The sequence below is a fragment of the Pan troglodytes genome, chromosome 12 (genome assembly GCF_028858775.2).
Source record: "Pan troglodytes isolate AG18354 chromosome 12, NHGRI_mPanTro3-v2.0_pri, whole genome shotgun sequence".
Classification (NCBI taxonomy): Eukaryota; Metazoa; Chordata; class Mammalia; order Primates; family Hominidae; genus Pan; species Pan troglodytes.
In genome coordinates, this window is record NC_072410.2 from 28,194,363 (window position 1) to 28,218,141 (window position 23,779).

General features: G+C 51.2%; 2 protein-coding genes and 1 long non-coding RNA gene across 6 annotated transcripts in view; 2 read left to right on the top strand and 1 right to left on the bottom strand.

Annotated features, from left to right (window-relative positions):
* LOC129143161 (uncharacterized) overlaps positions 1-8,069 on the top strand; it is a 73,861-nt gene extending 65,792 nt beyond the window's left edge. Inside the window, exons 8-9 of one of the 3 annotated variants that reach the window (XR_010149348.1) lie at positions 7,535-7,695; positions 7,779-8,069. This is a non-coding gene — a long non-coding RNA (uncharacterized LOC129143161). Of the gene's footprint in view, positions 1-7,531; positions 7,696-7,778 lie in introns of those variants that run through there. The other 2 variants (XR_010149347.1, XR_008546297.2) reach the window with 2 other exon arrangements.
* Positions 4,260-9,665, bottom strand: TEKT4 (tektin 4). The gene is made up of 6 exons (XM_054678016.2): positions 9,001-9,665; positions 7,494-7,564; positions 6,976-7,119; positions 6,086-6,308; positions 5,342-5,496; positions 4,260-4,530 (listed from the first exon to the last, which is right to left on the bottom strand). Exons 1-6 carry the CDS (start codon positions 9,496-9,498, stop codon positions 4,314-4,316), a joined length of 1,308 nt encoding a protein of 435 aa, XP_054533991.1. The 5' UTR covers positions 9,499-9,665; the 3' UTR covers positions 4,260-4,313.
* A 10,608-nt stretch (positions 9,666-20,273) lies between these two features.
* LOC112207519 (ankyrin repeat domain-containing protein 20B) overlaps positions 20,274-23,779 on the top strand; it is a 41,882-nt gene continuing 38,376 nt past the window's right edge. For both annotated transcript variants that reach the window (XM_054678014.2, XM_054678015.2), the window contains exon 1: positions 20,274-20,795. In XM_054678014.2, the coding sequence (XP_054533989.1) occupies positions 20,593-20,795 (203 nt within the window). In that variant the 5' untranslated portion in view covers positions 20,274-20,592. The remainder of the gene's footprint in view (positions 20,796-23,779) is intronic.

Consider the following 23,779-nt stretch of genomic DNA (forward strand, 5'->3'; position numbering starts at 1 on the left):
ACCCATGGCAGCTCAGAAGTGTCTGGGAGCATCCCCTGTTGGGGAAGGTAGTGGGGGAGGCTGCTGGGGCACAGTCATGGGGGACCCCAGTCCCCCTCTCCATGTGCTTCCCTCAATGCTCCCTGATGCCAGCAGACCTGTCCCCGAAAAGAGAGGGGCATTCCTGTGAGTTCCTTGTGTGGAGGATGGGTCACAGAGACTCTCCAGATGCAGGGCAGGGTGGAGGGAGGCTGAGGGGTGGTTGAATGGCCAGGAGAAGAGCTCTCTCCAGTCCCTCGGGTCTGGGTGGCCTGGGGAGCATCCGTTTGGGCAGGCAGCTGGCGGGGCTGGTGGCTGAGCCACTGAGGCTCGGGGACCCCAGGCCAGGCCAGAGTAGGGTGGGCAGGGAGAGCAGAGGGTGAGTGTACGGGGCGGGACAGCGTGTCTCCTGGACAGAAACAGCCCTGGTCACTCATGGCTGCAGTGTAGCCATGACGACAGGAAAGTGCTGCTGTACATTGTGCCCCTGGGGCTGGCTCCCAATGGACACCCAACAGCACCTCCTGCACTGTACTGTGGGATGCTGGCAGGGGTGCTGGGCACTGGGGGAAGAGCCTTGGAAAGCCCTTCCCTCCCTGGGCATCAGACCTTGGGCTCCTGGATGCCTGGGCTTATGTGGCCTATTTTTCCAGTGGAAGATGTTTGGGGTGCTCCCACAAAATGGGGAGGGCCCTGGGGAGGTCAGGATTGTATTATTAAACCCAGAAAGTCTGGGGATCCATTTTTAGCACAAGGCAGGCAGCCCATGAGCCTCAGTCCAGCGGCCAGCCTGTGTGGAAGGGGAGTGGGGCCTGAAGGAGCGAGGCTCCTGTTACCGCAGGCTCCACCGCGCCCCCCAGGGTGGCCGGTATGGGCTGGACAGCGGGCACTGCACCAGGGGCACTGGCGCCGACCTTGAGCCATGCATCTGATGCTTGTGAGAGTGATCTCTAGGAACCACTGCACAAGGGGGCAGATGAGGGAACCCCGACGTGGGACAGCCGAGGGTGACCCCAACACGGAGTTGGGCAGCTGTGTCCAGGGTCCACTGGATTCTGCAGAGGACAGAACACAGCTCTGACTCTAGGGTGTGGGTCACTGAGGGTCAGGACAGGCTGGGGTTGGGAGAGGGCCATGCTGCAGCTGGGGCACATCCCACCTGCACCCCGCAGATGTCAGGGCCTGGACCTCTCTATTCCCACCCTGACCCGGTCAGTAACAGCCACGGGCCAGCAGCCCCCAGCAACCCCTCCCTCCCTGAACTGCCAGGGACAGGAGGTACCACAGTCTTTTCCAGGCAAGAGCTGCTGGAGCCTTCTTTATCCTTGTGCTAGAAGCCCAGGGTGGCTGGGCTGTGGGCCCAGTGTGGGGAGAGGGGCCTGAGAACAGCCCAGTGTGGGCCATCCACCTTCCTGCCCACTTTGGAGGTCTGAATCACCCCCGGCCACTCTCCCAATCCCCAGGAGCCCAGAGGCTTCCTGGCTGGAGCAAGCCACACCTGCTCTCCACCATGGGTAGGAGCTCAAGGCCAGGCCGATAGGGACTCCACAGAGGGGCCTGTGGGTTAGCAGCAGCTGCCAGTGTCCAGATGGCCTCAGGGGTTGGGGTTGGACAATCTGAAAGTCAGTAGGGAATTCAGCATGAGGAGACGGCCCTCAGAGTTCTGGCCCAGCAGCCCCAGGTGCTGGCTCTGCACTGAGTCATGAAGCTTACAGGCCAGGGGCGTTGGCCTCTCTCTAGCTGGGAGTGACCTACATCACTGCTGTCATTAGCCTCCCCTGCATCAACCTGTTACTGGGATGGGAGCACAGTGGGCGCAGGGACCCTCAGGCCTCAGTTTTCCCTGCTGTAAAATGCATGTGATAGTGAGGCTGTCATGAGGCCTGAAGGAGTTAAAACCTGCCATGTGCTCAGGATGGCACCTAGCTCGGTGCCTCCTAGCCTGGTGCCACCATCTGGCCTCAGAGATGAAACACTTCTCCCAGGCCCCCTCCCCTGGCACCCCCCACACTCAGCTCTCCATCAGCCACCCCCTCCAGGGTGGGACAAGGAGGTCCTGAGCCTGATGAGGACCCGACAGGGCTGGGCAGTGCCACCTGGGCCTGGGCGATAATGGGAGCCTGAGTGTGGGGCCTGCATGGAGGGAGCCATTGTTTCTTGGGCCTCTTAATGGCTACTTCCCTAGAGTCCGGGAAAAGCCCTGCTGCTCAAGAGGGGACAGTGCCAGCAGCTCCCTCTGAGGCTGGGGTGGGCACAGCATGGGGGGCCTCACCCCCACCCACCTCCCATGGAGGTTCCTGCCTCTCCTGGGGGACTCCTCGCTACTGTGCTGAGGCTGGCACTGGGGCTGACCAGGCCCAGGATGGTGTTGGGCCACCTGCATCCCCCTGCAGCAGGCAGGGAGGGCTCTGCAGCCACCACCCACACACACCTGACCCCTCCCTGGCCATCGTGTCTAGGGTGGCAGGGAGTGAAGCCCCCACCCAACAACCTCCCCCAGCTCAGGGGCCTTTGAGTTCACCACCATCTGCTTCACTACAGGTTTTCCCTGTGCTGGGGGTGATTGCAGGGAGATGGTTCTTTGGTGTTCCCTGGGCAGGTCATTGCCTCAGCTCCTGCCTGGTGTCCTGGAGCAGCTTTGAGGAGCTACATGGACAGGACATGAACTGTCTGCAGCCCCCAGGTGAGGCTTGGCTGCTGTGTCCCACTGCCTCTGCTCCTGGCTGTCAAAGCCCCATGGTAACAGCATCCAGGGCGAATTTAAATGGTACCCCAAAGAATAAGAGTGGGCCTGGGTGTTACTGTAGTGACTGGTGGTTTGCGACAAGTAGTAGTGTGGCTTCCGTGGTGACAGGAAGTGACATTTCCCCCTGAATCTGCAGTGGAGAGAAGGTCCTGGAAGCTTTTGGGCCCACCCTCCAGGGTCTGGGTCTGCATCTCCGAGAGTGGCCAGGTGGGTAGAAGAATCTTCCCTGCCTGATAGTCGGGTTTGGAGCTGGGGAGGGCCGGGCCTGGTTAGCAGTGAGCCTATTGCAGTGAACCAGAGCGAGATAAAGCGAGAGACCCAGCCCAGACACCTCCTTCCCTGGTCCCAGCCCCTGTGCCTTGGCCTGTGCGGTGGAAGCCAGGCTCCCTCCTCCAGGAAGCCCTCCCTGCACTGCCTGCTCACACACAGCCTCTTCCAGATTTCTCCCCATCCAGGCTGAGTAAGATTCCCAAGAGGGCTCGTCCCCGAGGCAACTGCCTGCAGTCAACATTATCACCTCCCCCAGTGAACAGCAGTAGTGTTTTTCGTGTTCAACAGTGGCCTCTGGAGGGGTCCTAGCAGGTTGGGGAGAGAGGTCTGAGTTAGCCCCACGTGAAAGGCAGCCCATGCCTCTCCTCCCAGCAACCCCCAGCAGCAACTTCCACCTGGCTGACCCCACCCAGCTCACAGAGCTGCCCAGCTGGGTGTCCTTGTGGTTGATTGAGGGGAAGGGGCTGTTACCTCCCGGTCCCCTCCAGGCTGAGACAAGAGCCCTGTGGGCCTGGATGTTGGAGATGGGACCCCCACCCACATGCTCTCCAGGTGGATGCCCACTCTGGGCTGTTCTCAGGCCCCTCTCCCCACACTGGGCCTACACCCAGGAGGGAACTCCATGTACCCCTGCCGATCTGCCCATCTGAGCCTCAGGGGTCCTGGGCACTGAGAGCTGGGCTGGGCTGAGCTCAGGTACACACTGTCATTGGGGACAGAGAGGGGATGCTGAAGCGGGCACTTCTGGGTGGGGCCTGCCTGGAGGATCACCCCAGCAGGTGCACCTAGCAGCCAGACAAGCTTCTAGCAGAGTAAGCGCCCTGTCCACAGGAGTATGTGAGCTGAGGCTGGGGGCCTGGAGGTGCAGGGGGAGGAGTTGGGGAGATGCAGAGGTCCCAAAGATGTCCCATGGTCCTAAGACCCTGGTGAAGGAATGGAGGAGCCAGCACTGGTGGGGAAGTGGGGAGGGAGGAGCTGGATGGCCTGGCTCTGAGCTGGACACACAGTCTGCGCCCACACCTGAGCTGTGCTGTGGAGCCCCAGTCCCCACCTGGGCACTTCCTGTCCTCTCAGGCACAGGGATTCCTGGTTCTGGCTCTGACCCCTCATCTCCAACTGTTAGGATGATGAGTCCATAGGCAGAGCCAGCCTCACAGGGGACCCAAAGGCCAGTTCAGGTGGACAGCAACTCGAGGTCCCACCGTGCACACACACACACTGTGCAGAAAGCTAACGTGCTGTTTATTTGGGGGATTGGGGGGAAGCACCGTGCTGCTGCTCACTGGTAGCCAGCCAGCTGCAGGATGGTGGGGTAGCGAGTACGATGGGCCATGCACTTCTGGCGGTCGATGAAGAGACTGTTGGTCATGGCGGCGATGTCCTTCTCCAGGCTCATGTGGATGTCCTCGAGGTTGCGCAGGGACTGCTCCGCTTCTAGAAGCTTCTCTCGCAGTGCTGTGAGGGACATGTTCAGCTCCTCCACCTCACTCAACAGCCTGGGGGTGTTGGGGGGGTGTGAGCCGGGGCTGGGGAGGGCAGAAGTATGCACCTACCGGGGTGTAGGGGACCCAAAACTCCCAATGGGAGCTGGCAGGAGGTCCTGGGAAGACTCCATGAAAGAACCCCACCAGGAAAGCGGCTCTAGGGCAGAGCGTAAATTACGAGGGTCCTCCCAGGGAGCGTGGGCCTGAGTGGGAATGAGTGACCCGTGTGCAATCTCGACCCTGGCAGGACAGGACTGGCCTCAGCCGACCAGGCTCAGTTCTTTCCATTCCTGATAACTTGATGGAAGGAGGCCCCCAGTTCCTTGAAGGAACTGAGGGGCAGGGAAAGAAGAAAGGTACTTAGAAGGGGCCACCGGGCATCCGTTATCAAGGGAAACAAAAGGACGGCACATCTATGCCTGTAGCGCAGGCGTAGGTCATACTTCCCACCAGAGGTGTGGACAGCACCCTTAGGGCAGCAGGGAATGGCCCTGCCTGGCCTCTCTGGCCCTGTGGCCTCCTGGAGCTCACCTTGTCTGAAGGAGCTTCCTCCCGGGAAGATGAGGTAGCATAGGGTGGGGTGAGACCACGTGGGCACAGGTCCCTGGCACTGGGAGCCCCCCGACCCATGACCTGCCCAGTGTCATGTGTATGTCTGTGTGTGTAAGGCGTGCTTGCTTGTTGTGTGTGGCCCCGAAGTCTCCCTCCCCTCTCAGCACCTGCGGGGGATGTGTGTGCGGGGTGTTGGAGTGTTTATTGGAGAGAGTCACAGGGAGGAGGTGGACAGGGCCACCTGGGACTGCCTCAGAGGCCCAGGCAGCACCTGAACTGGGCTGCGTCACGGCACAGCTCCACGTTGGGCCGGTGTGAGCGCAGGTACAGCCGGGTCTGGGCTACGTGCAGAGGTGCCTCTTTGTCCTTGATGGCCTGCTTCAGTGCCGCCACGTTGTGTTCCTGATCTGTGATTTCCCGCAGCGTCTGCAGACAGGACAGTGCTCCTTGGGCCTGTGCCCCCATGCCCGGGTATATAGAACGCCGAGACCAGGCTGGTCCTACCCAGGTCTTGGGGCTGTGTCCAGAGGGCAGTCCTGACCAGTGGCCCTGGGGAGGCGTGGATGAGGGGAACAATGTGCACGGGGCCCCCAGTGGGCTCTGGAGAGTCAGGAAGCCTGTTGTCCCTTAGCTCTGGTCCAAGAACCCCCATCCTTGGTGGTCACCAGGACCTGAATCCTGCTCAAGGACTGGGGACTCAGAGGTGGTAAAGGCCACGCTGAGACCCTAGATTCAGAGCGCTGCCTGCCAGGCCAGGACTCTTGGGGACCTCCCGGGCGGTCAGTGCTCCCCAGACCACCTCCTGCCTCCATCCTCCCCACAGCTCCTCCTGCTGAGTCATAGGGGTGGCAACACCGGCCGATCATACCCAGTGTTACCTGGTTTTACATAGGTTTACGGAGAGGAGACACTTGCTTCTGGGGTCCCTCGGGATAAATGGGACAGAGGAGGAAGGTGTTGAGGGCCCAGGCCAGGTGATGAGAGGGGGCCGTCTTCGGGGTTCAGGGTGCCCCACCTTGTGCAGGTGGTGCTGCAGCTTGTACCGCGCATCCTCCAGCTCCTCACAGCGGCGCCCGAAGGCCAGGTTCACGGCGTCGCACTGGAGCCGCAGGTCCTCGGAGGTGTCGCGAAGGATGCAGTCCACCAGCACCCGCAGGTTGGCCGAGGCCAGGCGCTCGCGCTGGGCACGGCACAGATTGTCCTGCGTGAACTTGGCCCGGGTCTCCGGGGTGGAGGCGCTGCGGGGCGGGGGAGAGCCAGGAGAGGGTCGGGGAGGCTCTGCCGAAGGCTGGGAGCCCTGCTGCGCCCCCATGCCCTGTCCGCGCCCCATGCTCCTGGAGGACGTGCATGGACTCCGATGCACCCCGTGCTGCCCCACAAAGCCCAGTCCCTCAGGCTCCCTGCCCCCGAGTGCCCCCTGGCCACAACTTCCCTGAGTCCCCCCACACCCTACACACCCCGGGCACTTAGTCCCCTCGTGCCCCCGCGACCCCGTTCCCAGCACCGCTGCCCCGGAGGCCCCCTCTGCAGCACCTCCGGCCCCCGCAGCCCCCCTTCCCTAGTACCCAGCGCCCGCGTCCTCTTTTTGCTCCCAGGAGTTTGCCGCCCTCAAGTGGGCGGTGGTCAGGCTCCCTCTGCTGGCCTTGGGCGGAAACGCAATCCTGCCGGCGCCTGGGTCTGACCCCACCCTACTCTGTCCTGTCTGCCGGCAGCCAGGCTGTGCACGTGCTGGACATTTGAGGAGGTCTTGGTCGCTTGCTCATGCCAGGGGCAGACAGTTGCCCAAGTGCCCTCGGGGGCGAGGGCCTCCGGGCCAGGCTGGTGAAAGCAGCGCCGCTGGGGCCCCCAGGCAGAGGGAGGCGAGACCACAGCCAGGGCAAGTGCAGGGGCAGAGCTGGGGCCCACCTCTCTTGGAAGGTGGTGGAGTATGGATGAGCCTGCACCTCGGTGCTCTGGCTGTGGTGGCGCCCGCAGGTCTCGTCGATGTTGTAGGCCTCCATCTTGTCCGACCAGTCCATCTCGCAGGTCTCCTTGTGCTCCCGGTTCAGTCTGGGGCGGGGTGGGGCAGGGCCTTGATGTGTGCCCAGGGAGGGCCCTGCTGGGGACCCTCTGTGCTGCAGGCTGGGCCCCAATGCCTGCCTCGGGAGGGAGTTCTGGGTGGGCCTGTCCCGGGCAGCCCTCGTGCTCAGCAGTGACCAGGAGCTGCGGTCCAGCCTGGGAGGCTGCAGATCAGATGTGGCACTGGGCTCTGGCCACTCAACCTCAGGCTGCGCCGGAACCTCCCCCACCCAGCCCTGCGCTCCACTGTGACCTGGGGCAGCCCCTGCTGGCTCTGAGTCTCAGGGTCCTGTCGTTCAGTGCCTTGCCCCAGGACCAGCCGTGGGTGGGGTCAGGAATCATCCCTTGGGCAGCCCTCTACCCACCGGATCTGGCTCACTGCTTGCATGATGGTTCTCTTCAGCAGCTCCTGAATGTTCCGGATGAGCTCGGCTTCCTGAGGGAGGAGACGCCCTGAGCACCAGAGGCAGTCCCTGGTGAGGATCCCAGGAGGCCCAGCTGCTGCAGGCCTTGGTCAACACCTGAGCAACCACAAGGAGTTGAATGCCGGGCCTGAGCTCTGACTGTGTAAGTTCTGCTCTCTCACTGGGTTTATCTTGGGCTTTTGGGCATTCTCCTTGGTGCGTTGTAAGTGGGGTGTTTTCCTCCAGGGCCTTCTGTGGGCTGCTGGGAAGGTCCCTCAGCGGCAGTTCCCACCCCCCAGGCTTCAGGAGTCATCGCTGCTGCTCACTCAGTGCACCTGGGAACGTTGGCCTGCCCTTGGCCTCTGGACAGCCCCTGAGGACCCAAACTCTGGGGGCCCAGATGCCCGCCCAGGCTGCCCCTCAGGGCTCTGTGCTGGGAAAGGCCATCCTCACACCAAGAACAGGAGAAGGACCCTGTGTTTTTCTTACTGCCTGGCCAGTTTAATTTTCTGTGTGTAGGAACAAGCCTTTTCTCTGTGATTGGGGTCTTTGCCTCAACCACTGGGTACTTCCTTGTGTGCCAGGGCCCGGGTCCTGCGCCCCTCTATCCCTGGGTTTGCCTCTTCCTGCACTGTCAGTGTCTCCATCACTTGGCAGGCGCCCTTGTTGCGGGCAGAGAGTTTGCGGGAGCTGCAGGAGTTCTTGAGGCACTGAGAGAGTGCAGGGGGAAGGGCCTGCAGAAGGGTAAAGAAGGGAGGAGGGAAGGCATGAGGGGAGGGAGGGACTCAAGGGTTCTTGCCTGAGCTTGGGGTATGGCAGGAGACCAGCTGCCCCCACCCCACATCTTTCACGAATGTCTACAGGCCTGTAGTGGTTCTCAGGGAGGCCCCAGGCTCTGAGAGGTCAGAGAATTCTCCAGAGCCAGCATCTGGGCCAGGACTGAGTTACTCTCTCACCCTATGGGGCTGCCCCACAGACAAGCTGGGCTAGATTGGGAAGTTATAGGGGACATGGAGGAGAGGGGACCTGTGGGTGCAGATCTTTGTGTCCCCGGCTCTGTATAGGATGAATGGGAGCAGTGGCTCCCAGCCCACCCCACCTTACCTGTCCACACCTGCAGTGCTGGCCCAAACCTGGGTTTCCACCTTGGGAGCAACTGTCCCAGTGAGGGAGGGTCTCTGGGGAGGTGCCTTGTGGCTTAGGGAGCCCAGGGTCAGGATGACTGTGCCAGGACTCAAAGGGATTAGAGGAGGAGAGGAGAAACAGCTGCTTGGAAGTCAGGGGTCTTCTGGGGCAAAGCTGCCTCCTGTCACTAAGGGGCCAGATTTCGGGACTCAGGGGTCTCACGTGCAGAGGGCTGGGCTCCCGCGTGCTTGCAGCAGCCACGTGGCTTGTCCACATGAACTGCGGGGTGGGGGGCTCCTCCTCTCTGCGCCCACAAATCCCGGCCACCCAAGGGTGCTGGCACCTTCAGCAGCTCCGTTTCCACATGGTCGCGCACGAGGTTGGGGTGCTCGCGGCGCTCACGGCACTGCAGGTTGTCAGTGGTGATAGAGAAGGGCACCTCCGTGGCGTCCAGGGCGCGCTCCAGCCGTTGCTTCTGGGCCAGGAGCAAGTTGGTCTCCGCAGCCAGCGCCTCCACCTCGCGCTGCAGCTCCGACTTCCAGCCGTGCGTGTCCTGCAGTCGCTCGCCCACTGTGCGCGTGGAGTCTTGCTGCGTGCGCTGCGCCAGCGCCTGGGTCTCTGTGGCCAGCTGCTGGCTCTCGTGCCGCTGCCGCTCCGACTGGTCGCGGTCGGCGAAGGCCTGGTGGTAGCGAGCATAGCAGTTCTGGAACCACTCCTCCAGCAGGTACTTGGAGGTGCGGAAGCTGGCGGTGGCCAGGCCGGAGGACGTGTAGGCGCCCGTGTTGCGGGCCACGTCGTACTCTTTGCAGGGCAGCTCGCAGGGCGGCACTGTCTGCGCCATGGTGCCTGCTGCCCACCAGGGCCAGGGGAGTGAGGAGTGTGTGTGGTCAGCCGGTTGCGGTCAGCCTAGTGCGGTCAGCGGGGCAGCTCCAACGGCTCAGTCCCAGAGCAGGGCGCGGCTCCCAGTCGCTTGGGTGACACTGTGTAAACCAAGAGCTTCCTGTTGCCAAGAAACGGGATCTCTTCTCCAGTAGCTAGGGGAGGGGCATTCAGGGTGGCGGGCAGAACTGCCCTCTTAAAGGGCCAGGCAGCCCCAGCCCCACCATCCCTGTCCCCGCCTTGGGGCAATCAACAGTGGCCAAGGGTTCCTGTCACTTAGAGGATCCTGGGGCCAGCCCGTCTCCAGCCTCTGAGTCCCACCCTTAGGGTTCAGGGTGTGGGTGGGGACCTACTGCCCTGGCCCCTTCCTTGGTTCATCCATTTGTTCCTGGTTTGCGCTCTGATCCTGTCCTGTGTGGAGCTCCGCGCTCAGGGTGAACAAGACGGGAGACTCTGCTCACTTGCAGCCGCCTCAGGGCAGAGGGCTGTGGCTGTCGTGTGGGTGTTGGGTGTGCTGACTGATAGTGTTACTTGATGCCGTACAGGTGGCTGCTCTCCCTGCCCTCCTGGCCCCAACAGCAGCCTGGTAGCACAGGGAGGGTTCCAGGCCAGGTCCCCTCGGGGGCAGTCTGAGGCAGTTCCTGCAGGAACTCTGCTCCATTTTCTCCTGCACCTAGTGCCTGAGAGCCAGGCCCTGGCCTCTGGCCTTCTCCTCCCAAGTCCCAGCCAGGGTCCCCTCAGGTTGGGCACAGCGGGGAGGGAGTCTGAGTGTGCTCTTCGCTGGGGAGTTGAATTCAGCCTCTGGGTAAGTGTCCAGAGTCAGACGCCCAAATCTGCCCCACAGGGCGGAGGCAGGTACTATGCCGCGGAGGCTGCCCTCAAAGCCATTCAGGGCCAGGCTGCCTGGTGGAGGCTGGATGGGCAGGAAGCGCCCCAGGACACATCGGAGTCCCCCTAACCTGGGGCCAGGGGAGCCCCAGCCTAGGCGCGATTCCCCACACGGCCAGCGGAGGGCGGCATTGGTCTGGCACTGAGAAGCCTGCAGCTCCTGGCTCGGCCTCCCCTCCGTCTGCCTGGCGCATGCAGTCCTGGGGACCCCCAGCCCCTCCGGCCTCCTCTTCTCTGAGAGCCCCCCACCAGAAAGTCCTCACTAGTCCTTCCTACAGCACAGGCCTCTGGGCCCCTGTTCTCTCCACCTTCACCCACCTCTCCCACCACAGCCCACACCCTCACTCCAGCCACAGGAGTCGGAGCTCCTCCTGGGCCATTCCCACCACCCCGCCCAGGGTCTCTCCAGCCCCACCATGTGCTGGCCAGTGCCCTCCTCCTGGACCTGACCTCCCCGCGTCCTGACCTCTCCCGCGGCCAGAACCCTCAGTCCATGCTGCTGTCACCACGGTGCGCCTGGCCTGACACAGCCTCCTGATGGGGCTTTTGAGGACAGCAGCCCGGAGACTTACCCTAACCCAGGCCGAGTCAGAACCTGTGGCAGGCGGCCTGGGAACCTCTTCTTACTGTCCATCAAAATTGGGAGGTCAGGGGACCTTCAGGGACTGGTGTGGTCTGAGAAACATCCTTGAGCCTCGCCATGACTCAGTTTCCCCAGATGGCAGCAGGCTGGAGCCCACGCAGGGCAGGATGCCAGGCTCCACCTTTTGTCTGGAACCTGCATTCACTGGGCACCTCTCTTTAGGCAGAGCAGAGCAGAGCTGCCCGTGTTTGTCCCCTGATGTGTGGCCCCAGGAGCCCGAGAGACCACCTGAGCCAACGAGAAGGCCTCTGGGCCAGAGCCCAGCTCTGCGAAGTGGGAGACCTCTCAGCCTCCACTTCCAGATGCCCTGAAGTCGTTGGCAGGGGGTGCTGCCTGCTTGGGGCTCCCAGACTAAGGGAACACATTCACGTGGTGACCACGATAGGCCCTGCAGGCTGAGGCACAGGATTTGACCAAGGACGCATCAGAGATAGGAGACTGGGCCCTCACTCCTGCCAGCTGCAAACTCCCAAAGCCCCCAGCCCTCTCATGGGGTGAAGATGCCCTGAAGGACACTCCAGTGTGCTCCCACCTCTGGGTTCTGCCAGCCAGAGAGTGGGACCCTCAGGCCACATGTGTCTTGCTGGATCTCAGCTTTAGGGACCCAGCGTGCTGGCAGCTCCCTGAGACCTGGGTCAGGGGGTGTCCATTAGAGCACCTTGGTCAGGACCCAGAGATGGGGAGGGCAGTTGGCATCTCCAGAAAGCAGGAGGTGGGGCATGGCTCTGTGACAGATGTCCCTGTGACAGGGAGGATTGGAGGGACAGAGGGGCGTGCTCAGGGGCTGAGGGGCAGATGAGGCCACCAAAGGGCACCTTGGACACTGGATGGCCCCAGGAAGGCCCTTGAACCCCATCCTGATTGATCCAGGGCCTGTGACCTTGGCCCAGACTGCAGGCCTGGGGACTTGGGTTCCTTTAGTTTCTTGAGAAACTACTATACTCCTTTTTGGCATAGCTGTACGATTTTACATTCCCACCAGTAATGTGTGAAAGCTCTAGTTTTGACTCATGCTCCTCAGCGTTTGATGTTTTATTTTTATTTTAGCTATTCTGATATATATGTGTTAGTCATTGTGGTCTTAATTTGCAAATTTCTAATGACTAATGATATTTAACACCTTTTCTTGTTCATAATTAAATACCATCTGTATTCCTTTTCGCATATCATCAACACAACCGTGAAAAATCAGAAAAAGATTTTTCAGACGACTTCAAAATTTTTAGAACAATACTCAAGGGAAAAGGTGTTTATTTAGAACAATGAAAACAATGAGACATTAACTTCCAGGTTAAATAAAGTTGATTGTGTGCATAAAAATGGTGAAAATATTGGACTTCCTTGGCAAAAGAAGGGGAAGACTTTATATTTTCTGAAATAATATTCATCATTTGTCTTTGGTTTATTATGTGTATGATTTAGAAAAAATGCATCAAAGATACAACCTTCTGGTGTTTGCTTTGATATTATCCTTGCAAACAGAAAAGTTGGCACGTTTCTGTATAAAACTGGACAAAGTTGGCCTAGGAATGATGTTACATTGTACTTTCACTTTACATCATACTGTAAGAGTTTAATAATAGCTAAGGCAGGCGTGTTGATGTGGACTTACTGTCCCTATTTAAGAGGTGGTGTGAGGTTTAGGAGAGTTATGTACCCTTTATCATAAAACAAATCTATGAAGCATTTATATAAAAACCCAGTATTTCTGGTTTCAAATTCAGTACTGTGCCGTCTGCTTGATAGATTTGTTTGCAGGTTAGAGACATTTTATTGCATAACTTCCATGAAATACCACAGTTGTACTCTTGACTATGTTTAAATCACAACAAGACTTTAATCTGCACTCAGTTCTTCTAACTAAAATCTTCAGTTTGAATATTAATTTCACTTAAAGAACATCCCTAGAAATTTCAGAGAGACTTTACTTGCAGAATACAATTTGCATTTGCTTTGACAACTATTAGTTCACATATGTAAAATAAGTCTGTCTGTATGCATAATTAAGATGTAACAGTAGTGTGGTAATGACTTGTTAATTAAAGCAATTAGAATGGCAGTGGATCATGGCACAATTTACCTTAAAAGCCATGAGCAGACTACATCACAAGCTATGATACAATTAATAGTCATTAGGTTTAAAGTAGTTTCCGCATATAAAACCACAAAGCATATTTTAGCCCTTTAAACAAAAGCTTCATTCAGTCAATACTGGTCTTCTTGTAGATGCATTTATGAAACAAAACCACAAAACATATAGCTTACCCGCTTCTCAAAACATGTTGCACTGTAGGTTGAGGGACTTCTCTACACCAGGACCTACTCTTAACCAATAAGTCCTCAGTGAAAATTATGTATTTGCCTGGAGTCTCATCTGATGTGTCTGTTGTAGGCAGCTGTGGCAGTGGTGGGTGGTTTAGTGAGATGGACCCTGTCCACGTCTGTCCGTCCATCAGTGGGCTAGTGTGTCTCTGGCTGCACCTGAGAAGGGTCTATAGGAGTTAATGGCATTAGCATGGGATTCAAAATAAATCATCTTGGATTCAAAGTTCCATTTCAGTATTCATTTCCAGCTAAGTTTGTGTAGCATGATTAATGTTTCTGAGGCTCAATTTTAGTAATGGTGAAGTTATATCTTCCTAAAAGACAGGGACACATCCCAGTTTTGTGTTTTTTAATTTTTATTTTGTTTTATTTTTCTTGAGATGGAGTTTTGCTCTTGTTGCCCAGGCTGGAGTGCAATGGCACAATCTTGGCTCACCACAACCTCCGCCTCCTCGGTTCAAGGGATTCTCCTGCTTCAGCATCCTGAGTAGCTGGGATTACAGGTGCCCGGCACCATGCCCAGCTAATTTTTTGTATTTTTAGTAGAGATGGGGTTTCACCATGTTGGCCAGGCTGGTCTTGAACTCCTGACCTCAGATGATCCACCCGCCTCAGCCTTCCAAAGTGCTGGGATTACGGGTGTGAGCCACCATGCCCGGCCTTATTCTCAAAAAAGAATTTATCAAAATTGTATGTATATGTGTGTGTGAGTGTTTTAAGTAGAGTAACACTTTATTAAAATGCCACTATATATGTTCTAACAAAAAACCTCAATTTAACAAATGCATGTGGGGAGAGGGAGAGAGGGAGGGAGAGAGGAGGAGGGAGGCAGAGAGAGAGAGAGAGATCTCTGGTGTGTCTTCCTTTTTGGATGACGACCCCAGTCCTAACAGATTAGGGCCTTAACCTTTTGCCCCTATTTAACCTTTACCTTCTTAAAAGCTCCTTCTCCAAATACAGTCACACTGGGAGATAGGGCTTCAGGTTAGGAATTCTGGGGGGACATAATTCTCTCCAGAACAGTCACTAATATCATGAGTGCTCAGATTGCTAGTGAATATGTTCTTGTTACAATTATTTTTGCTTTGCAGTTTTAGATAATGAATACTTGGATAATAAATACCCACTGTATTCTAATTTTTTTCAACACTTCTTACTTGCATGGATTCTAAACAGAAGTCCAATGTAATTCTTATGTCTGTTTCTCTGTAGACAATATGTTTCTTCCTCTGCCTTATTTTAAATATTTTATCTTTGTTATAGGTTTTCTACAGTTTGAATATGATATTCCTAGTTATATTTTTAAAATATTCATCCTGCTTGGTGTTCTCTGAGCTTTTTGGATTTGTAATTTGGTGTCTGTCATTAATTTGTGTTTTTTTCCTAGTTAAAAAAATGAACTTTATAGATTTTACATTCTCAACTTTCACTTACTTTCAAAATGAGAGACAAGACACCTAAACTGCAAGATTTCAGTCCTGAATGCAATAGTACCAGATTTTCAAGTTACATAAGTGAGCTGCATAAACACTACTAGTTTCAAGTGTACCCTGTAAGAAACACATGGACATACTTGCGTTGTTTAACCACACAGTGTCATACCAATAAACACCAAAGTATCTGACATATATTTGTCCATTAAAGGTAAACACAATTCTGAGTATCAAATTAAATTGATCATTTGCCTTTTATAAGCTAAATCAGAAACTGAAAAACTGGAAGAATGTAGAGGTAAGTAGCTGAAAATGCTCCACTTACTGCACACAAGCACATCATGACAAAGAATGCTAGAAGTAGCTTTCCTCAGAAGTAATAATTGAACATTTAAAATATTATTTTATCAGAAAAGTTAAAGCTTTTAGTGTAAAAAGCACGGTAAATGACATTTTAACTTAATAGTTAACTATATAGCAAATTATAGATTTCGAGCAATTAGTTACCCACATTTCACCAGAACCTTCAGTGAAAGTGTCTGCTCTCAACATTGACCAGAACCTTCTTGTTCTGAAGTGTCTACTCTTTAGAGTTGTTTTAGCTTTACATATCTGTAAAAACCTAAGACTCCTCAATGAGAAGTTACAGCTTATTCTGTACTAGATACACATAATATATATAGATTTAGAACAAATGGATGCTTTTCAACTTCAAAAAAAGTATTTTAATTTACACAATATTAGATTTTTTTTCACCCATGTGTATGCATAACAGTGTTTCCCAAATGCGCAGGGTCCACTTCCATAATTCTAAAGCAAAAATAGAGGCACACAAATGGATAACAGTTCATAGTTTTATGCCTTTTTTTTAACCTATCTTTAAAGAAATTCAGTTGCCATTTAGATAAAGATGTGATGAACTCGTAACAAATTTCTATGACTTGGAAAACTAAAGGTCTGAAAATCCTAAATGTTGTAGCTCTGGGCAGTTTGCAATTTGTGCATGGGTTCACTCACCCTGTGGTCCGTGAACTCCCTTATCCTGCAAGCTGTAGGTACTTTCAGCAAATATGAGACTCAAAAGACTAAGGAAGGGCTTGTTTAAATTAGTTCCCGTAACAGTTGATTCTAATCTTGCAATGAACAGATTTAATATACTAGTGAGTTAAATTTTAAAGTAATTATAAAGCCATTTACTCTATCATGAATGAAATGTAAGAACCACACTTAAAACAAGTCTTTCATCTTAATGGTATCTTTCATTTATATACAAAGGAATTCACTTGCCAGCAGCATTTAAGTATAGAAATAGTCTCGTCTTGAGTGCCTTTTATAAAGCAGTGCCATTTCTAACTAGGTGTATTTGTTACCCAGCTTTTCAGTAACTATAGGTATCTAATAGATTCAAGAAAAGATTGGAAAATTGAGAAGATTTAGCATTTTAAACATTTGAAAAATGTTGCTACAAAGCATAGATTATGAATGCATTAGTAAAATTCACACCTTATGTGAGAATCATTAAGTTGGTTTAATAATTATATCACAGAAGTATGGGCTCACTAATATTTATGCTAATTAAACCAGAAAGTTTCTGTAGGTAATTCAGCTCTAAGCACCATTTAGTAGGGTTATGCCAAGTAGAACCAATGGTTATATAATACCCAGAATATAACCCTCAGCAAATTCAAACTTTTAGAATGGCAACACAAGTGAGAATTAGAATGAGAGGCAATATTTCATTTAAAAGTACCATAGGCTGCTAAGAGTGTTCTTTTCTTTTAAAAATTTGTGTGGTTGTTAATAATGTACCCTAACACTGGTCCTCCTTGACAGCGGTGTTAGAGATGGTTAGGTGGAACCTATATTATGGAAGTCAGTGTTGCCCATTTCTTTAGCTCAGTGATTAAAATTGAAATTGCTTTGACAAAACAATTGAACTGCTGCTGTTTACAATACAAATAGAACACCAACAGGATTCCTGTTGTATTCACATTATTCTCTAATTAGTATTTTTGCATTTCGACTCTGACCTAACCTTCAGTAGTTCCTTTATTTTTATTTTCAAACATTTTTGTGAGTATATAATAGGCATATATATTTATGGGGTGCATGAGATGTTTTGATACAGGCATGCAGTGTGAACTAATCACATCATGGAGGGTGGGGTATCCATCCTTTCAAGCATGTATCCTTTGTGTTACAATCCAATTACATTCTTTTAGTTATTTTTAAATGAACAATTATTGACTAGAGTCCCCCTGTTGTGTTATCAAATAGTATGTCTTATTCATTCCTTCTGCCTATTTCTGTACCCATTACCCATCCCCTGCCTTCCCCCCCACCCAGCTCCCTGGTACTTACTGTGTCCATGAGTTCAATTGTTTTGATTTTTAGATCCCACAAACAAGTGAGAACATGGAATGTCTGCCTTTCCGTGCTTGGCTTATTTCCCTTAACATAATTATCTCCAGTTCCTTCCATGTTGTTGCAAATGACTGAATCTCATTCTTTTTTAGGGCTGAATAATACTCCACTGTGTGTATCTACCAGATTTTCTTTAATACATTAAGTTATTGATGGACACTTAGGTTGCTTCCAAATCTTAGCTATTGTTAACAAGTGGTGCAACCAACATGGGAGTGCAGATAATTTCTTCGATATACTCATTTCCTATTTTTGGGGTATATACCCAACAGTGGGATTGCTGGATCATGTGAAACCTCTATTTTCAGTGTTTAGAGGAACCTCCAAACTGTTCTCAATCATGGCTGTACCAGTAGTACATTAAAATGCAAATGCAATTGGTAAAAGAACAAGGCAGCATGTAGTACTTGCACTTACAAATACTACCAGTTTCGTAACAATTTGCATTTTTTTTTGTCCTTGGAAGAGTAACCACTTAATAAAACAGATACATAAAAGTGCAATATTCCTTCCTTTGCATGGCATCCAGGAATGGTGAAAGCAAAGAAACAGTCATCCCTTCTCTTCCCCCTACTTCTGGTCTCCCGAAATAGGGACACCAGGTCAGACAGGTGGAGGAGGGAAATGGGGCACAGGTCAAGGTATGATGAATCTCTTAAAAAGAAATCTGGCCGGGTGCGGTGGCTCATGCCTGTAATCCCAGCACTTTGGGAGGCCGAGATGGGCGGATCACGAGATCAGGAATCGAGACCATCCTGGTGAACACAGTGAAACCCCGTCTCTACTAAAAATACAAAAAAATTAGCCCGGCGTGGTGGCGGGTGCCTATAGTACCAGCTAGTCGGAGGCTGGGGCATGAGAATGGCATGAACCCGAGGGGCAGAGCTTGCAGCGAGTGGAGATGGCGCCACTGCACTCCAGCCTGGGCGACAGAGCGAGACTCCATCCCCCCCCCAACAAAAAAAAACCACTTTGCCCAGAATGCTAGCCTGATGGGAACTCCACCCCATCCATTCCAACCTAGTAAGGATAATTTAGTTTGTCTTTTCTGGTCTCACTTCCTTACTGACATCTAGTGTTTTTTTTTTTGTTATTAAATTTCAGAAGACAAACTTTAGCATTTTCTAAAAGAAATTATTTTTACCTGCTTTTTTTTTTCATTCCAGAAACCATTACTACTATGCAACAAAGTAAAAATATCTAGTTTAAATAAAAATTTGATACGGTCAGGTGGGGATGAGTGCACAAGTGTGTGTACACACACGCGCAGGCTCTGAATGGGATATCTTGGCGGAGCAGAGGGATAAGGCTTTTATTTTGTTGGTGTGTTGAGTTAGAATCGCCCTTCTCACAAATAATTTAAATCAGGAGTTTTGTTAAAGCTAATTTGTACAACTAGGCAACATCTTTTCCCCATATATTTATACACATATACACATCTCTAATATTTGCATTTATTCATCTAAAAGAGCTTGGAAAAAGGGTCCTAAGTCTTTGGCTAGTTAAGGTAAAAATCTATATTTTAAAGTAATAAAAACATTTGCTGTGGACAGAGACATGCAGACACTGTGGGTGAAGCTGATGGATGTTCCATTGCAGGAAATGACATGGGGTTTTCTAAGGGAAAGCCCAGCATGCTGCAAGGAGAGGGGAGGTCCCGGGAGGGAATTGGAGTCAGTATTAGGATCTAAGTGTCATAGGGGAATGTGCTCCCAAAAAAGAATATGGCTGTTTCTGTGTCCATCCTGAAGTGGTTACCATGAGTGTGTGTGTGTGTGTGTGTGAATTAAAAGAGTTACATGCTGGGGCATTTCTGGTATCTCAACTGGCATCTCAGCTGCTGGTGATGATGGCTATACCTTTTCCTCAGTATTCAATGGTGCGTATTTTGAGTTAACAATCCACCCATTGGCTGAGGCAGGTGGATCATCTGAGGTGAGGAGTTCGAGACCAGCCTGGCCAATATGTGAAACCCCGTCTCTACTAAAAATACAAAAATTAGCCAGGTATGGTTGCAGCACCTGTAATCCCAGCTACTGGGGAGGCCAAGACAGGAGAATTGCTTGAATCCGGGAGGCAGAGGTTGCAGTGAGCTGAGATGGGCCACTGCACTCCAGCTTGGGCAGCAGAGTGAGACTTGGTCTCAAAAAAAAAAAAAAAGTTATTGTGACATGCTGTACACATTCATAAATTCAGTGTCTCCCAGAAGTCTGAGTTTTTTTTTTTTTTTTTTTTTTTTGAGACAATTTCACTCTTGTTGCCCAGGCTGGAGTGCAATGGTGTGATCTCAGCTAACTGCAACCTCCGCTTCGTGGGTTCAAGCGATTTTCCTGCTTCAGCCCAAGTAGCTCCTGCCTCCCAAGTAGCTGGGATTACAGGCATGTGCCACCACGCCAGCTAATTTTTTATTTTTAGTAGAGTTGGGGTTTCTCCACGTTGGTCAGGCTGGTCTCGAACCTGAGACCCCCGCCAGCAGCCGCTGTTTCATCCGTGTGGATACAGAGTGCCCAGCGCCAGGGCCCAGGATCCAGAAAGGTGTCCAAGAGGAGCTGACCTTGAGGCCATCCAAGGGAAGCTCCGCCATCCTGCGCCAGTGCCAGATCTGCAGCTGCAAACCGCGCGTGTGGCACTGGCAGCAGTGAGGGCGAGTGGGGGAAGGAGCAGCCCATGACTCTGCCTCCATGCCTCTCTAGCTACCTGACACTAGCCACACAGACTCCAGGGCCAGAGCCTCAGCGTTCAGCCAGACAATCCGCGAAGCCTCTCAGGTGGCCGCGGAGTGCCCTTGCCAGCACCCTATCTCTCTTCCGAGGAGGAGCGGGGCGGGCTGCAAGGCCAGACAGGCCCTCCTTCTCAGGCCGGGCTGGCTGCGCGCCTGCGATTCTGGGGCCGCCCGGGCGATCCCAGGAGAACCGGCGAGCCCATCGGCGCCCGCCCAGAGCTGCAGCCCCACCTGCCGGCGCGCGCCGCCAGGGAGCGTCTTCCGGGAGCCCGGCAGTAACCGCGGTGCAGGCGCGCGCCGCCAGGGAGCGTCTTCCGGGAGCCCGGCAGCAACCGCGGTGCAGGCGCGCGCCCAACGGCTTTGCGAGGCTCACTCGGTCTGAGAGGTCAGAGGCTGCCAGTGTCGCTGCTGAAGGCTGTGGTGGACCGGGCTGGATCGCGGATTGTGGAGTAGATCATAGATTTGAAATAGCGGATTTGGGGTTGGATCGGGGCTTTGGGGTTGGATAGGGGATTTGGGGCTGGGTCGGCCGGGGTCGGGGGAGGGGGGTGGTGAAAAGGTGACAGGGAGCTGCCCCCGCTCAAGAGCCGGTGGTTGGGGGTCTGAGAAGTAGTCACCGCTATGAAGTTATTCGGCTTCGGGAGCCGCAGGGGCCAGACGGCCCAGGGCTTCATAGACCACGTCTACACGGGTTCCGGATACCGAATCCGGGACTCCGAACTGCAGAAGATCCACAGGGCAGCTGTCAAAGGCGACGCCGCGGAGGTGGAGCGCTGCCTGGCGCGCAGGAGCGGAGACCTGGACGCCCGGGACAAGCAGCACAGGTAGCGGGGGCTCAGCCCGGGGTGGGAGGGGGTCCCCAGGCCCGGCTTCCCCGCAGACCCTGGGACGGGGCCTTGCAGGGCGCCGGGCACCCTCGGAGCGGCGGAGCCAAACGGACTCTCAGCTGTTTTCCATCCTTCATAATTCTCTGGCTGGAGCAGTTGGAGAATTTGAGTGATTTAACTCACAAAGTTAAGCATATACAGCGTTGTTATTTTTAACGTACACTTTTAAAACATGGTTTATATACATTATAGGAGGTGCCTAATGAGAGAACTCGTTCCCCTATCAAAAATACCGTGAGTTATTTCAGTGGGCGAAAAGTTCTCAGATAAGAGAGCTTACTTGAAAAATATTTACTATATTATATATATATATATACTTTCAGATGAAAAGTATGTTTTCATTTTATAGGGAATTCATTATATTCTTTTTTTTTTTTTTTTTGAGTCGGAGTCTCGCTTCTTTGCCCAGGCTGGTGTCCAATGGCACAATCTTGGCTCACTGCAACCTCTGCCTGTCGGGTTCAAGCAATTTTCCTACCTCAGCCTCCCAAGTAGCTGGGATTGCAGGCAGGTGCCAGCGTGCCTGGCTAATTTTTGTATATTTAGTTTCACCACGTTGGCCAGGCTGGTCTCGAACTCCTGACCTCAAGTCATCTGCCTGCCTCCGCCTCCCAAAGCGCTGGGATTACAGGTGTGAGCCACCGCGCCTGGCCTATGTTGTTTATTATATATCATAAGATATATATATATTACTGATATGTATACATATATAACAGATATGTTATATATATCAGTTATATATACACATTAGATGAAAAGTACATCTTCATTTTACAGGGAATTCTTTCAAATCAAATCATCAAACACTCTAAAAGTGGGCAAAGTACCTTTTTCCAGATCTACAAGTTATTTATATACATAGGAAAAAATCCTTTGCATTTCTGGTATAAGAATTTAAAAGAGGAATGAAACAGTTTTCTATCCACAATATTTGTGAGGATGTTTTATACTGCTGCTTAAAGTTTAAGTTGCTGATTACTTTTCAAAGTACTCATTTGAAAATGGTAAGTACTACATTTAAAAAGTGTGTATGCCCTTTACCCACCAATTCCATTATACTAAAATACCCTTAGGAAATAAAGATACATGCACTTTATTTTTCACAGTACTTACTTTAAAAAGAACCCATAGAATGGATCCTATAAATAAATTTCAGTTGCATCCATAGGATGGAATAATATGTGACCACTGAAGGTGGCAATAGATACAGAAGTACGTTGATGTGCAAAGATGTATTTTGTTATAGCTAGCGAGGAAAAAAAATTAGTTAAATTATACATACACAAACATACTATGGTCTTGTTTTAGCAAAAATATGTACAAAATATAAAATTTGTAATTTCTGAGCATTTGTATTTTAAGTAAAGTTTTTTTCCTTTTTCTTATCTGTGATTGCTGCAGTGAGCATGTACAAAACTTCTAGTAAAAGTTTATTATTAATGGAATAATCCTTGGGAAGAGAGGAATATGAATCTTGCGCTGATGAAAATAATTTCTCACTTTCTATTTTTTATCATTATTGTGTGTGTTGTTATCTTCTTTGAGCTTTTAGCCTCTTCAGAAGTAAAAAGGGAATGTTTTTATCTGTTTCCAGATTTTATTATCTATATATTTTATTATGTACATGTTTTTCTTATATACTCATTCCATTTATGCAAAGATAGATTAATCATTTCATTTTAATTGTATTCTTTAAAAATAAAATAACACATATAAATAATTACTATTGCAAAAATATTGCTTTATAGGAGTTTATTTAAAAATATTGAACTCGCCAACTGTATGTATCCATTCTTTCATTCTATTTATGGATCAAGCGTAACCTGAGTACCTGCTATGTAGCAGACATATTCTACCATCTCTCAGGACCCGTCCATCCTTAAACACTTCATGTTTACCTGCCCCGCCTGCACAAGCTGAGAGATTTAAAATAGGAATATTGGGACTTAATCTCCTTGAAACTTTATCTCCCACCTTTCAAACAAAAGCATTTCTGAAGTTAGAAAATAGTAGAAGATAACCTTTAACTGCTCTTTTGAAAGTTTATCAGTCTTAAATACTAATATTAATCATTGGAAAGTCTTATTTGCATATATTCTCTAAGTATAAATACTGAATACAATGAGCCATATGTATTCATTTGAATCATGAGTTTCCTTTGGCTTCAAGTTGTTTGAAAATCAAAGAATTAATTTGTTTAAAAAATGCATTATTGTTATTTCAGTGCTCTTTCCCCATAGTACCTTTAAGAACTAAAATGTATTTAAGTTTCAGTTACATGCCTAGAACTGCCCTAGACCTGCTGAGTATACCATATTCTACTTAATGTAAGGTCTCATGGATTGCGTGATGCCCCGCTATTTTATATAACAATAAGATAATTTTTAAAATGCTACCAATTATAGTTATAACAAATCATGAATTATAAGTGGCATTCCAATGTCAGAGGTGTTAAAATGTGACCTACTCGTTAAGTCATCCTGCAAAGTAGGTATAATTGTATCATTCTACCTAATTAAAATGGTTTTGTTTAGTAGTAATAGTAACAATTATAATATCTGGCTGGGTGCAGTGGCTCACACCTGTAATCCCAGAACTTTGGGAGGCTGAGGTGAGAGGATTGCTTGATGCCAGGAGTTTGAGACCAGCCTGGGCAACAAAGTGAGATTCTTACTCTACAAAAATTTTTAAATAAATAGTTGGGCATGCTGGTGCTCATCTGTAGTCCCAGCTACTCAGGAGGCTGGGGATGGAGGATCATTTGACCCAGGAGTTCCAGGTATAGTTACACCATTGCACTCCAGCCTGGGCAAAAGAGTGAGACTTTGTCTCAAAAAAACAAAAATCCTGGAATTATTGAGTTGTTGTAGGAACTGTTCTACATACTTTACATAGCTTCTCATTTAAGCATCATGATGGCG

Coding starts and splice junctions, on each gene's coding strand:
- TEKT4 (XM_054678016.2), bottom strand. CDS start 9,498: ATGGCGCAGACAGTGCCGCCCTGCGAGCTGCCCTGCAAAGAGTACGAC. Junction 7,565..9,000: donor TGGAAACGGAGCTGCTGAAG/GTGCCAGCACCC, acceptor CTCCTCCCTCAG/GAAGCCGAGCTCATCCGGAA. Junction 5,497..6,085: donor TGCAGCACCACCTGCACAAG/GTGGGGCACCCT, acceptor TCCTGTCTGCAG/ACGCTGCGGGAAATCACAGA.